This window comes from Muscardinus avellanarius, assembly GCF_963383645.1.
Source record: "Muscardinus avellanarius genome assembly, chromosome: 8".
NCBI classification, from domain to species: Eukaryota; Metazoa; Chordata; class Mammalia; order Rodentia; family Gliridae; genus Muscardinus; species Muscardinus avellanarius.
The window spans coordinates 83,557,827-83,571,954 of record NC_137794.1 but is presented as its reverse complement, the minus strand read 5'-3'; the positions used below and the strand labels follow the sequence as shown (position 1 = coordinate 83,571,954).

The window sequence follows — 14,128 nt, the reverse complement described above, 5'->3', positions numbered from 1 at the left end:
GAAGATGGCAACCGAGAAAAGAAGCGTTTAGGAGTCCTGCTAACACTCGATCTATTGCCACAAAATCAGCACTTTTCATAGCCAGAAAACAATATCAGCAGAGAAATAAAAAATATAAACACAAGGGACAGAGAAAAAGAAGACTAGAAGAACAACCAGAGAACAGAAAAGAAACCAGCCCGCATTATAGAGCCACACTGGCGCCATCATGCCTCACAGTACCAGGCTCCAGAGAGGAAAGGTAAACAAGGAGGTGAAGTGAGCAGCTGTGGATCATTCGGGTATAATTCAGCAATTCTTTCAGCGCAAAGAACGTCTAAAACTCCCAGTGGCCAAGCTCATCACACCTTCCAGGGACTCAGAAAGGAGCTCAAAACAAGAAAAGAAATATGCCAGCCTCACAGCCGAGGGCGCAGCAGCGGCGCCATATTGCCAGCAGTGGCAGCGAGTTCACCAAGCCCACAACAGTTCCAGATCAGCACTCACAATAACTGTAAGTGAAATTGTGGCCCCCTACAGGAGAAATCCCAGCACTGCACCCCCAGGGACTTACGCAGCTTTGATAATCTCCCTGGGTCTTAGATTTTGCAGTCCAACCCAGTGAAGGAGTAGTGGTGGCAAAGATACCACACCCTAGTCGCAGCTCCCCGTGGGAAATCGCCCAACTCGGAAACTCCCCATTCTCTCTCAGCCTTGATTAACTCTCAGGGTCTGAGACTGTGATAACACCCAGTAAAGGAGTAGTGACAGCTGAGATTACCACAAATTCAAGATCCAGAGCACCCTAAGTGAAGTCATGGTGACTCGAGGAAGAAACCAGGGAAGGCAAAAATTTCTGAAATCATAGGAAAGAGGAACAACAATAGAGGAATGAACGCCCACAACCCCATAATATCAGAAACTGATAACACAGAAATTCAGAGATCTCCAGAAGATCAAATCAGGAAAATAACTGTAGAAATAATACAGGACTTTAGAAAAGAATTTAGAGAGAGTCTAAAAGAAATAAAGGATGCAATCATTGAAGGAAAGGCATCAATTCAAACTATAAACAATCCATTAGACCACATGGAGAATAGAATCTCGCTCTTTGAAGATGAGCAATCCAAAAACGAACGCATAATTTATAACTTAGAAAAAAAATACGACAACAGGAATCTGACATTGCAGAAATATGTGCCTATTTTAAGAGAGCTAACCTAAGAATAATCGAAATAGAGGAGGGAAAAGAAAGTGAAACCAAAGGAATCAATAATCTCTTCAAAGAAATAGTGGCAGAGTATTTTCCAAACACAGAGCAAGAGGTCGATACACAGGTTCAGTAAATTTATAGAACTCCCTTTAGACAGGATCAGAGAAAAGGTTCCCCACGCCACATAAATGTCAAAATGACCAATGTAGAAGCCAAGGAGAGAATCTTAAAGGCAACAAAAACAAAAGGCCAAGTGACATTCAGAGGCAAACCAATTAGAATCACTCCAGACTTCACAAACCAAGTCATGAAAGCCAGAAATATTCCAAACTCTGAAAGAAAACAACTTCCAGCCAAAACTTTCCTACCCAGCAAAACTATCTATCAAATTACATGCGGAAATAAAAAGCTTCCATGACAAAAAGAAACTGAAGGAATTGATGTCTTCAAAACCAGCACTAGAGAATATACTCAAAGAGATGAACTACAAAGAAATAAGTAATACACTCCAGAACCAGAGAAACAAGATTTTCCATCCAGCAGACAACTAAGCCAAGAATAAACAGTATTTCAAACAGAAATAAAATCTTAACATGTTAGGAATTAAAAGTTATCTCTCGATAATCACACTGAATATAAATGGCCTCAATTCCCTAATAAAAAGACATAAATTGGCAAAATGGATTAAAAACCAGAATCCATCTATGTGCTGCTTACAAGAAACACACTTTACAAGTAAAGATAGTAACAAACTCAAGGTAAAGGGCTGGAGCAAGGTAATTCGTGTTAAGTGGCCATCCTAACAAATGTGAAGTAGTATTTCACTATAGTTTTTATTTGTATTTCCTTAATGATTAGTTATATTATGATAATGATGAGTGATATTCATGTGTTTATTGGTCATATAAAAATCTTTGGGATTCCTTATCTATTTTAGTCTTTTACCTATTGTTCCTAATTTTTAGGATTTCTATTTGGAATATTAATATAACCAGATATAGCATTCAGAAATATTTTATCCCATTCTATCAGTAACTTTTAATTCTGTTTACATTGTCTTTGGATGTACAATATTTTTCTTTTTTTTATGAAGTTTGTTTATTCTTTTGTTGCCTGTGCCTTTGGAATCATATCTAAGAAGTCACTGCCAATTTCAATGTTGTGAAGTTTTATGACCCTGGTTTTCTTCTAAAAGTGTATATTCTTAAGATTTACATTTAGATCTTTTATCTATTTTTGAGTTAATATTTGTATATGGTGTTAGGTAGGGCCCAGTTTTATTATTTTTCATGTAATTATTATTTTTCAACAATATTTAGTGAAAAGATTATTAATTCATTCACCAAATGTTCTTGGAAACTTTGTCAAAAAATAACGACCATATATAGAAAAAAAACAAACAAACATATCAAAGTTAATCAGGAAACCAAGCATGAGGGAGGGAAGGGTTAGGGATTGGGTAGCAGCTGATTGGGTGATGTGTGCATGTATATCTCCACAAGTTTTTTATCCCATTAATATGTATGACTACAATGCACCAATAAAAATTCATTTAACACACACACACAAAAATCCTTTTAACCAAAAAGATTATTTACTTAAGCAACTGGACAACATCTCCAGTTTAAGTGCTTGCACAATCATTCTCACATTCAGCTTAACAAAAACAAAAGACAAGCTTCATTGGTGACTGTGCTCTTCATGAGCGTCTTGCAGTGAAGACCAAAGATGCTGGTCCCCTGCAGGGCTGGGTGAATACTGCTCCTTCCAATGTAGGATCCTGGAACTTACATAGGCATCCAAACCTCAGTCTTGTTATTGGTAAAACATTGCCTGATACACAGACATTGGCCAAGATGACAAGAGACACACGTGTGAGTCCTTAGAACAATGCTTGGGACACAGGAAGTCACCAGTACATCCTATCAATCACTTTTATTAAAAAAAAAAGAAAGAGCGACACTTAACCTTTACCCAGTAGAATAAAATCAGAAAAAATAAATGGCAGCACTAAAACTCCATAACATGTGTCACTTGTGAAGGCTCTACTTCTCCCAGGAACTGATGCTCCTCTGAGTGCTGCTCCCTTCACACCTTTCTGAGGACGTTTATGCTGGATGGGCCTCTTTAGAAGCAGGGCCCCTCTCCTCTACACAGCCCACCTAAGGGAGATGGCAAAAAGCAGGCACTGGACAAGAGTGGATGGATGGGTAGGTGCTGAATCAATATGAGGGTCACAGTTTGCAGATGTGTATGCAGAGTAACTAATTTAAAAAGTATTTTGTAGATTTCATAAATATCGTTCAGAGGTTGCTGGAAATACTGCTCCATTTTCTTGTTTAACTTCTACAAGATCAAATTTTACATTAAAAAGATTTCTGAAGGCCCTAGGTACACAGAATATCTATTTTTATAAAACTTCTGTTCTTGTTTAACTCCCTCCCATTCTTTGGCATCTCAGTGGTTCAAATGAATGAACTGACAAAGAGAAACACACAACACAACCATGCTAATGTTCTCGTGCTAGCGTCAGCAATAAGCAATATGGCTACTGAACATCCCTAGTGATGGGAATACCATACCCACATCCAGCCCTCTCACTGATCACTTATATTTCAACATTACAAAAAGGTCAGATTTTCAAAATTCATTATTTCGGTGCATGTTCTGTTTCTAACATTTCTGAGACCAAATTCAATTTGTAATCTTCAGAGATGGTAATGACAAATGCAAGTCAAAACAGTCTTTTGCTTATTGTTCATAAAACTGACTGTTCTTGCTAAAAGAGCAACTTTCCTTGTTATCTAAGCAAGAAATGCATGTTTTGATTTATGCAGTTTCTCAGTAAATTAATCCAAAGAGAATTTTCTCATTATGTTTTCCTAAACACAGCATTCTTAGCAAGGCCAAAAATAAGTGCCAGTGAAATGAACCTTCAAAGGATCCATGATGCAGCAAGCTATTCCACAAGTCAACTAATGAAATGGAAAACAGGCTGTGCCTGTTAAGGATTAAAACCCTGCCAGAAAAAGCACTGAGTGTTGTAAGCAGGACAGTCCAGACACAGAGTCTAAGAAACCCTGGTTCAGAGGCTGAGGAGAGCAGGCAGTGCGGGGTCAGAAGCTGCAGCTTCCCACTTGTTCTGTGAATTGTATTTCTCTGTCCACCACCCATTCTACCCAAGCCAGAGAATGTGCTTGTTGTGCTCTGTATATGCCAAGGAAATGAATCCAGCTTTTCCATCAATGCTTGACTTTTCAGTCACAAGATACACTTCGACCTCTCCTTCAAGAAAGCGAGCAATTCTCTAGTATGGTTCCAAGTACATTGAGAGTCTATTTACCACATTTTTGCATAAACTCCTCCATGAATCTCCCCGAAATCTCTCCCTTCTCTTCACAATCACAATGCTACAAATCTATAAAGGAATACCCCCAAAATAACCACTGAAACTTTGTGAAATGGGAAAGGCCCCCCTGAGGGATCCTCAAGATTCACATGCACATGTGGACAAAGGCTGTCCTAATGAGTGGCTGGCCCCTAGGACGTTGTCACAAATGTCACCAGAAACTTGACTTTCATGAGTGAACATTTCCACTCAGACCTAACACATTCTAAAAAAAAAGACTATGGACACTGTTCTAAGATGAGTTTTCTTCCCAGAAGATTGAATAAAATTTCCTAGTATTCAACTGCATCTCAATAACATAGTCAGTATTAAACTACTTTTTTATTTTTCTGTTCTCTTCATTCAGAGTTTCAACAAATTACCTTTAGATCAATGAACATCGTGGGATTATACAACAGAAAGGTAGTGTGCCAACGTTTCAACATTTTTTTGTTTCTTACATTTTAATCAAATTATGTGCAGCTCTTCTACTTCCATTCATGTAAGATTCTTTGAAGGCAGGTCTATGACAAATTCATAGAGCAGAGGCTTCAGAAGCAATTAGAGGGGAGTTGTAAAAAATATAGATCCTCTGGGCTAGAGATATAGCTCAGTGGTACAATGCTTGTCTAGCATGCACGTGGCCCTGGGTTCAACCACCAGCACCACAAAAACAAAACAACAGACCCTTGATCTACACTAGCTGTAAAGGCAAGTTGCTAATCCTCTCTCCTGCCACAGTGGCTTCACCAAATCCTGGGGGGAAAGTAACAATCCTTGTATCTTGAAAGATATCCAATACATGTAAAGCAATTAGAGCAATCCTTCACACAGAGTAAATAAATACTCAGTAAATGTTAGTTGTTCTGACTGAAAAAACTAATGCTCAAAAATATTTATTGAATAGCCAGGTGTGGTGGCACAGTATTTGGGAGGCTGAGACAGGAGGAATGTGATTCTCAGAGAGCCTGAGTTACTTAGTGAGGCTCTCCACAACTTAGTGAGACCTTGTTTCAAAATAAAAAATAATAAATAGGGCTGGGTGTAGCTTAGAGGTAGAAAACCCTGGGTTCCATCCCCAGTACCTCAAAAAATATTACTGAATATACAATGAATATATGATGGAAATTTAGCATGCTCATAAATTATTTCTGACATTTAAACTTATTTTTTGCCTGTAAACTAATACAGCTACCTTCACTAGACAATATTTAATAAGATGTATTTTTTTAAACTCAGTTTAATCCTATAACTTTTGGGTTATAGCCATATAAGCAACAAAAAGGATTTTTAAATGGATATTTGCAAATGGAATCATCATCCTATTTATGCTCAGACTTTTTATTCTAGAACATATTGAGCCTCATAAAAATAACTAGCAAGGAGTGTTGCAAAAGGAAGATAAGCAGGATTTGAGGTCACAGAAATGAAAGAGGAAACTATATCCTAGTGAAAAAATTACACCAATTTTGGAATTCCTATTAACTTTTGGAGGAAGAGGCAGTACAATTTTAGAATTTTTAAGATCTAGATTCACAACCTATACAAGCTGAAAAGCTAGATAAATAAGAAATCATTTTTTCTTATTAGGCAATCCAACTAACAAATTTATAAAACACTTACACTGAGAAATTATTATTTTAATATATACCAAAGTGAGTGATACTTTTGTTCCTTTAATGTCCCAGTTAAATCATAGAAATTTATTGGTAGAAAAGTAACATGTTTTTACATATCTACAAAGATCCCTAAATTATCTAAACAATACATCATATTTGAATGTACAAATCTGGCTTCATTTTTAAGTTACTTAGGGGTAAGAAAAAAAGATATCAAAACACCACTTTTCTGGCCCTTGAGAGAGAGTGTGTGTGTGTGTGCATGTGTGTGTATGATCTTCATTGCTAATCTACAATAAACTCATCTCTCATTACTTAAACTGTCAAGTCACCCAATCATATAATCTATCAAATAATTTCAACAGAGCCTTCATTGTTCTCATTATTAATGGTAGACCTAAGAAGTCTTGTATCTACAAAACAAGTTAGGTGGCCACAAAAAGCCAAACAGCTAGAGTAAATCTATTTTAAACCATGAATGCATTTTCTCTCAGAAAGATTTAAGTTCAGATATATCCTTCAATTTTATGTAGTCACCATGGTAACCACATTTCTTATGGATATGAATTTAAAATTAGTTCACATTTATTCCATATATAAAGAAATCATCTTACATATACGGAACAGGCACCCTCTGTATGATCATGTGAGAAATCATGTGAGTGGCAGTAAGAATATACCTTTGAGGGCCCAGGTGCCTTGCTCTCTTAAAATGGCCAATTCCTTTACATCCTAGGGTTGGACATCCACTAAGATCTGAAGCTTCCATTAATTCTGCAGCACCTAAGGAGAAAAAAAAAGAAAGAAAAAAGAAAAGAGAGAAAGAAGAAAAAGTGGGACAAAAGATTAAGCAAAAAGTATTAGGAGTTAAATGTCCAAGATTGGAACAGGTAAGAAAAATATTTCCTAAAAATCCAATTTTCCAATTAATACATACAAACAGGAAAACAGTCAGAACCCATAAAAATTACAACTATTTTAAAAACCTCTACTTTTAAAAGGTTTTCCTTATGACTGGGTTCACATAATTTATTTTTCCTTTGACAGCAAAATAGTGGTAAACTTTGACCTAACACTCTTAAAATGTCACAAACTGCCAAGCATGGTGACACATGCCTATAATCTCAGTACTTGGGAAGCTGAGACAGGAGGATCAAGGCCAGCCTCCACAACTTAGTGAGATCCTCCACAACTTAGTGAGACCCTTTTTTAAAATAAACAGTAAAAAAGGCTGGGGGTAAAGCTCGGAGGTAGAATGCCCCTGGGTTCAAGCCGGGCATGGTGGCGCACGCTTGTAATCCCCATGCTGGGGAGGCTTGAGACAGGAGGATCACACAGGTTCGAAGCCAGCCTCAGCTACTTAGTGAGGCTCTCAGCAATTTAGTGAGACCCTGTTTCCAAATAAAATATAAAATAGGTCTGGGAGTATAGCCCGGAGGTAGAAAGCCTCTTGGTTCCACTCCCAGTACCACCAAAAAAAAAAAAAAAAAAAGGAATGCCCCTGGGTTCAATCCCTAACATCACACACAAAAAAGGAAAAAAATAACAGATACTTAAATCTGAATTAATGATAAAATTTTACATCATTTTATTCAGAAGATAGCACAATTTACAGAATGATACTCATATACTGTAAAAACTTCACACACTATATAATGGAATATAGAATAATAGTTACAACTTATAGGCTCTTTCCTCTACATTTCAGACTCTCACCCATTCTGACCACTTAGGGAAAAGTTTACCCTCCTGATTGTGGTTCTAAGTACTCAGATGCAAATATATAATTGTATATACACATTTATCAAAGTTTTGGCTTATTTTACCACAAAAAAGTTACAATATATAGATCGCACTGTTCTGAAACATCCTTTCATTTCAACCGGACTTACTTATCACATATTGTATTTTCTATATTTTTTCTACAAGTTATATATTCTCTTAAAAAAATTGAGTTCATAGTATATTAAGTTTTCTGTGTACCTTTTTAAAATTGAATTTAACTGAAATGTTTGAGCTAATTGTAGATTCACAGGCAGTTGTAAGTAATAATACACAGGAAGATCTCTTTGCCATTTTCTCTGTTTCTCCCAATGCTAACATTTTGCAAAGCTATAAAATAAAGTCCCTATTAGGATACTGACACTGATATATTAAATTTTGAGAATCTGATAAATTATCTTTCAAAAACCAGCACTAATTTTAAAAGACAATGTCTACTTCTAAATAAAAATGAAAGAATGTCTATAGTTTATACTTCTTGAATATAGATTTTTTCTTTTATATTTTTTGTGACAATAAAAATTAAAAATGTAATAAAAAAAGCAGAGTAAAAACATAAAAAGAGAAGTGGATTAAAAAAACATAAGCACACTACACAAAAATGGAAACATTTGTTCAAATTGTCCTGTGTCGCTTACTCAAGGGAGGCTGAAGAGGATGTCCGGTTTTAGAACACCAGCCCACAGGGTGAATGTCAGGAGAATCTGCATCTATCCAGTAATCATAGCAACTACTCCAGCCATCAAAGTGAACCTGGAGAACAGGAGGACATTAACAGTCACAAAAATTCCTACAGTAAAATTTCTGCCCATGGCATAACCATCTGTAATCTCTTCTAAATTATACAGTCTATTAATACCTAATAAATCATTTCAGTTATTCACAGTTCAAAATAAAAGGTCCTTTCAAGTACCTTCAACATATTATCCAACCATTAGTAAATGCATTGCTGAAGGCACTTCTGGGGCAACAGTTCTATAGATAGATTATGCATTATCTTTCAATACTATGGCAATTTGAGTGTAGGAGCTGTGTTATAACATCTTCATACATTCAAAATCAAACACCCAATAAATATTGCTAAAGTATTATAAAAGACTATGAAGCAACCAGGAGGAGAAGAGAGATAAAAATGGAGAGGAAGACCTTCCAAACAGAGGCTAAGTTAAATCTCTCATTCCTTAGACAATATATGGCAAATAAATAAAAAATTCAATCAGTGCCGAGCATGGTGGCGCACACTTGTAATCCCCGCCCTTGGGAGGCAGAGACAGGAGGATCGCGGAGGTTCGAAGCTAGCCTCACTGGTTTAAGAGATCCTGTTTCCAAATTAAAAAAAAAAAAAAAAAAAAAAAAATATATATATATATATATATATATATATATATATATATATATATATATATATATATATATGTCCAGGAGTGTAGCCCGAAGGTAGAAGGGTTTTCAGGAACCCCAGTACCACAAAAAAATAAAAATAAAAAATTCAATCACTGAAAACTGAACAATAAACACTTACGAAGAATGCCTGAGTAAAGTTATTTATAATCATGATAGGATACCAAACTCAAACTCATAAAAGACTAAATCAATTCAATTACAAATATATGTAAAGACTGGGAATGGCAAACATTACTACAACCTGATGGTTGTAGTAATGTCAGGAAGACTCATTAAAAAAAAAAACAAACCCCATATGCTACACACATAAGAAGGGACCTTCTTCATTAGTTTATTAAAATATCATATGTCAATATAAAAACATGAAAACCAGCCAGGCATGATGGTGCACACTTGTAATCCCAGCATTTGGGAGGCCGAGACAGGAGGATTGCAGTTTGCAAACAGACAAAGCTATGTAGTGAGGCCCTTTGCAACTCAGTGAGACCCTGTTTCAAAAAAAAAAAAAAAAAAAGAATAAAAAATAGGGTTGGGGTGTAGCTCAAAAGTGAATGCCCCTGGGTTCCATCCCTGGCACTGTCAAAAACAAACAAACAAACAAAAACATGAAAACCTCCAAAGAAATATGTCCAATAGATAGAAACAACTGGTTAAATAGAAGATAAGAATAAGTAGTTGGTAAATATATAAAGACACAATTTCATTTAAAACTAATAAACTACAAATTAAAACCACAAGGTGCAATTCTTCTATCTAGTTTGCCAAAAATATAAGTAAGCCCTAAAGCTGGTGAGTATGTGAAGAAACGGATGTTTCCACAGATTGTAGATAAGAGTGTTAACTGAGGAAACATTTCTGAAGAGCTATTTGGCAATAACAATCAATGTTTAAGATACATAATTTTTATTTAATCATCTCAATAACTTGTGTGTAGCAGAAAGCATTAAGAAGTAACCAGACTTTCCTTAATCTGTGGATATAAATAATTAAAGGCATGTTCATAGAATAGTGCACAATTATTAAAAGTATATTTTATGAGCTCAAAATAATGTCCTTTGCAATAAATCTACTTTCTTAAGGTCAAAAAATCAATTTTCCATTAGTATCAAAGCCCCATAGAATTCCATACTTGGAAGAAATCATACTTGGAAGAAATCCATACAATCTTAATGAGAAGAGACCCACAAAGTTTAATTGGCTAGCAGACGCTCATACAGCTAGTTAGGAGCAATAACCAGGCCTAGAATTCAAAAGCCAGAAATAAAATCATTCACCATTCACATACATTAAATATGAAATACCACTTAAGCCGAGCCTGGTGGCGCACTCTTGTAATCTCCGCGCTTGGGAGGCGGAGACAGGAGGATCGCGTAGTTTCAAAGCCAGCCTTGTTGGCTTAAGAGACCCTGTTTCCAAATAAAAATATAAAAAAAATGGTGTCTGGGAGTGTAGCCCGGAGGTAGAAGGGTTTCCAGGAACCCCAGTACCACCCAAAAAAAATAAAAACACTTATTTTTAACTTAAAAAGAACCATTTGCTATAATCAAAACTAATGTTTAAATAACGCTAAGAATGATACTTGTTTTAGTTAGCTTTGTCAGTACTGTTGCAAAATATCTGTCAAGATCAATTTAGAAAAAGAAAGGTTTATTTGGCTCTCAGTTTTAGAGGTTTAGTCCATGGCTGACCAGCTCCAAGGCAGAAACATGGTAGCAGGGTGTGGTAGATAGCTGCTCAGCTGCTGGCAGCCAGGAAGCAGAGAGAGAGAAAGGGACCAACGACACATAAAATCCCCAAGGCCAGGCTTCCAGTGACCCCTCTTCTGTAGCCAAGCCCCACTTGCTTACAGTTACCACCCAGTAAATCCATTCAAATTTGTTAGATTAGTTAATTGATGAGAACAGAATCTGGATTCAATTATTTCACCTCTAAACATTTCTGCATTGCCAGAACGTGGGCTTTTTTTTTAGGGACATGCCATATCCAAATCATAACAATATTCATGACAATTTTCTGAAAATATAAATTTTTTATATTGATTCCACTGATAACTGAGTAATCATAATTTATAATATTAACGTAACTTTAATTCATTCTAATATTTAACAAATCATAGTAAATCATCATTTCTGTTTTACTAGAAACATGAAACAACAATGTTTTCTGACCTTACTGTCCCTGAATTCCTTTCCTTTTACCCTGGAATCAATGTTCACACAACCCATGTCCATGAGTTCTACCCCCAGTACCACAAAAACAAACAAACGAACAAAAATCTAAAAAGGGCTGGGGGTATATTTCAAAGGTAGAATGCCTTTGAGTTCAATGTCCAGTGCCAAAGAAATAAAAAACCAAACCAAACCAAAACAAAATCCCCAAAACTAGATTCCATCTCACTACAGTTAGAATGGCATCAAGAATGTAAGCAACTAATTGGGCACAGTGGAGCATACCTATTAATCCCAGTACGTGGGAGGTGGAAAGAGGAGGATTGCAGGTTCAAGTCCAGCCTCAGCAATGTAGCAAGATCTTCAGCCATTTAGCAAGACCCCATTTCAAAATAAAAAATTGAAGAATACAAGCAATAATAAATGCTGAGTAGGATGTAGAGAAAAGTAATGCTTACACATTATTTGTGGGATTGTAAATTATAATCACAATAGGTTCCTCATAAGACTAGAAATTAACAATTTTTTTAACAAATGAAAACATCATGCTCTATTAATGTTAAGTAACAGTTTTCCTCTCAGTAGGTACTATTTTGAAATGAAAAAAAAAAGCCTAAAGAACTACAATAAAGGAAAAGAGATAAATGTAATGTATGACATTTAAAATTTTATAAACACAAAGGAAAAATATAAGTTTATATGTTGTTCTACTATAAATATGATCAGCTATAAACAGCTCAGCAATAATGCCAAATTCAATTAAATTTAAATTTCTAAAGAAAATTAACTGTTAATGGATCAAAGCATATTGTTAAATATAAATTAACTATTATTTGCCAGTTCACTCTTATCTTGGAGACGTTCCCATTCAGTGGCATCTGGGTGCTTCCTCTGATGCCTCAGTCAGTAGAATTTGGCTCCCTTCTCCTGAGCCTTTCAGATTCTGCCAGTGTGCCCCATTGGAAAGCTGAATCTGGCTGCTACCTGGAGAGACTTTATCTGGCACATCTCCACATCCTTTATCCTGGAGTTCAGGGCCATGTTTATATGTCTCTAAAACCCAAACCTCTGCTCTTCTGCAGGGTTGCTGAAGAGGGAGATTTACAATCCCACCAATAATATATAGGCATTACTTTTCTCCACATCCTAATCAGCATTTACTATTGCTTATATTTTTCTTTATATATTTTGAATATCAGTCTTTGTCAGAGAAACAGCTGGCAAATAAACTAAATTATAGTTTAGGAGAGTAAATGCATTTTTCATCTAGCAGTATAATTTGGACCCTTCATAAAAACTTCAAACATACCACTGACAATTTCCAGATTAAGACAGTTAAATTTTAGAAAGCACACTATTTCCTTAAAAGAATTATCTGGTCATATTTTTTCCATGTGAAAGGCAACTCAGGCACTTACTTCTGCTCTCCTCTGAAGTTAGTTATATTTGAAAAGGTTACTGAGTCTTCTCTCATTCTAAAATTAGTACTATTTGGAAAGCTTATCAATACACAGAGATAAATGGGAAAGAAAGTAGCCACCAGGAGGGAAGTGACCACGATGAGTTTGAGGGGCAGAACCAGGCAAAGGAGAGCAGAGCTACTTAAGACAGATTAACCAATACCAGCTGCAGGAGAGGTGGGTCAGGACAGAAGTACATCAGCTCACCTGCAGAACCCGAGAAGGAGTCACCTGGAAGCTACAAGTGGGTGAAGAAGAGGATCTCAAAAATGGTTCAAAGTCAGACTCTGGGTAAGCTGGCCCCTAGATCCACACTTCCTTGCCTAAAGGGCCTTGCCTTCTTTAGCAACCCTGCAGAAGAGCAGAGGTTTGCTTCCTAGAGAAATATAAACACCAGACCATGAACTCCAGGACAAAGGATGCGGAGACGTGTTGGACAAAGTCTCACCAGGCAGCAGCTGGGTTCGAACTTCCTTATGGGGCACACTGGCAAAAACTGAAAAGCTCAGGAGAAAGGACGTAGATGTCAGCAATTGAGGCTTCAGAGAAAGGATCCAGATGCCAGTGAATGGGAACATCTTCAAGGTAAGAGTGAACTAACCCAGAGTTGTGGCACATGCTTGTAATCCCAGTACTTGTGCTGGGAGGGGATGGGGGAGTTGTTGAAACAGGAGGATCCCAGGTTCATGGACAGCCTCAACTACTTAGTGAGGCCCTCTCTGTTTCAAAATAAAGAATAAAAAGTAAGGCTGGAGGTGTAGCTTGGAGGTAGAATGTACCTGGGTTCATCTTCCAGTAACACATACACACACACACACACACACACACACACACACACACACACACACAAAAAAAAAAAAAAAAAAAAAAACCCATAAGAGTGAAATGAGAAAAGGGCCACCTTTTTTGTTTTCCTATGCTAGAGTAAAACCCACCAGTCAACACAATGTTTCCCCTTATTCATAGTTTTTTTTTTTTAATCATTTCAGTTACCCAAGGTCAACTGTGGTCTGAAAATATTAAATGAAAAATTCAATATTTTGGAAGAGAGAGGAAAAAAGAACCACATTCACATAACTTATGTTGTTAAACCTGTTCTATTTTATTAGTAGTTA

General features: G+C 36.4%; 1 protein-coding gene across 2 annotated transcripts in view; it reads right to left on the bottom strand.

Moving 5' to 3' along the window:
- L3MBTL3 (L3MBTL histone methyl-lysine binding protein 3) overlaps positions 1-14,128 on the bottom strand; it is a gene marked incomplete at both ends in the record, with an annotated part of 105,380 nt that overhangs the window by 39,637 nt on the left and 51,615 nt on the right. For both annotated transcript variants that reach the window (XM_080700740.1, XM_080700741.1), the window contains 2 exons: positions 6,880-6,982; positions 8,620-8,734. In XM_080700740.1, the coding sequence (XP_080556866.1) occupies positions 6,880-6,982; positions 8,620-8,734 (218 nt within the window). The remainder of the gene's footprint in view (positions 1-6,879; positions 6,983-8,619; positions 8,735-14,128) is intronic.